The sequence below is a fragment of the Eimeria mitis genome, genomic scaffold, assembly GCF_000499745.2.
Source record: "Eimeria mitis Houghton genomic scaffold, Emh_scaff1049, whole genome shotgun sequence".
Lineage (NCBI taxonomy): Eukaryota > Apicomplexa > Conoidasida > Eucoccidiorida > Eimeriidae > Eimeria > Eimeria mitis.
In genome coordinates, this window is record NW_013567293.1 from 12008 (window position 1) to 13422 (window position 1415).

General features: G+C 50.0%; 1 protein-coding gene across 1 annotated transcript in view; it reads left to right on the top strand.

The window, feature by feature from the left end:
• Positions 1-1415, top strand: part of EMH_0028330 (uncharacterized protein) — a gene marked incomplete at both ends in the record, with an annotated part of 2916 nt that overhangs the window by 1097 nt on the left and 404 nt on the right. The window contains 3 exons of the mRNA XM_013494140.1: positions 1-601; positions 851-986; positions 1135-1336. Coding sequence (XP_013349594.1) covers positions 1-601; positions 851-986; positions 1135-1336 — 939 coding nt within the window. The remainder of the gene's footprint in view (positions 602-850; positions 987-1134; positions 1337-1415) is intronic.

Below are 1415 nucleotides of genomic sequence, written 5' to 3' on the forward strand. Positions count from 1 at the left end.
TCTAGCACCACCAGCACCAGCACCAGCAGCAGCAGCAGCAGCAGCAGCAGCAGCAGAAGCAGCAGCAGCAGCAGCAGAAGAGGAATTTGTATGCAAACGGGAAGAAACAGAAACAGCAGGGGAAATGGGGGCAGACTGCCACAGCAGCAGATCCATCAGCTGCAGTGTTGCTGCATGCACAATAGATCCTGCATGCGAAGACTCCAGCAGCAGCAGCAGCAACAACAGCAGCAGCAGCAGCAGCAGCAGCAGCCCTGTGAGTGCTGCTAGCACCAGCACTATGTGGACAGTTTCTGGGGGCTCATTAAAAGCTGCAGCAGATGGCGTTGATGCTGCTGACAGCTGCATGCGTCTATCAGCATCATCTGCTGCTGCTGCTGCTGCTGCTGCTGCCGCTTCTACTGCAGCATCAACAACTGCAACAGCAGCAACTGCAGCTACCCCTACCGCATCATCATCATCATCATCGTCATCAACAGCAGCAGGAGCAGCAGAAGCAGCAGCAGGAACAGGAGCAGCAGCAGGAGCAGCAGCAGCAGCAGGAGCAGCAGCAGCAGCAGCAGGAGGACCTGTATCTTTAGCAGCAACAGCTCATTCGGGTGTAGTACAGAAGCCTCCCGCATCTTTATATTGTTCTCCAAATAAATTTTTATTTAATTTATATATAGCAGCAAGATTCGTGCTGCAGCTGCCTTTCTATGGGGCTGGTATGTCTCTCTTAGTAAGCTACGATGAGTTGCTGCTCTCCCCTAGAAGCGGCAATGCATGCAAAACAAAGATAGCTGCTCCTATTTGTTTATCTCTTGCTGCACTAAAAGATCTAAAAAATAAACTTACTTATACGCTACAGCAGCAGCAGCAGCAGCAGCAGCAGCAGCAGCAGCAGCAGGAGGAGGAGGAGGTGCTGCTGCAGCAGCAGCAGCAGCAGAAACAGCAGCAAAAAGGAGAAAAAGAAAAACAAATAAATGTCTTTATGCAGTTTATGTGTAAAGTAATGAATTCAATATATTATAAAAAAGAAAAAAAAGAAAAAAAAGAAAAAAAAGAAAAAAAAGAAAAAAAAGAAAAAAATAAAAATATACAACTCACTCTAAATGATATATTTGCTGCATGCATTGTCGGCGGTTATTACAGATGCACCCGTCTCCAGAAACTTTCAAATTCTGCTGCTGCAGCAGCAGCAGCAGCAGCAGCAGGAGGAGCAGCAGGAGCAGCAGCAGGAGGAGCAGCAGCAGCAGAAGCAGCAGCAGCAGGAGCAGCAGCAGGAGCAGCAGCAGGAGCAGCAGCAGCAGCCCCCGGTTCCCCTGCTGCTGCTCTTTCAGCAGCAGCTACTCCTGTTCCTGCTGCATCTCCTCCTCTTGCTGCTGCTGCAGCTCCTCCTCCTGCTGCAGCAGCAGCAGCAGCAGCAGCAGCAG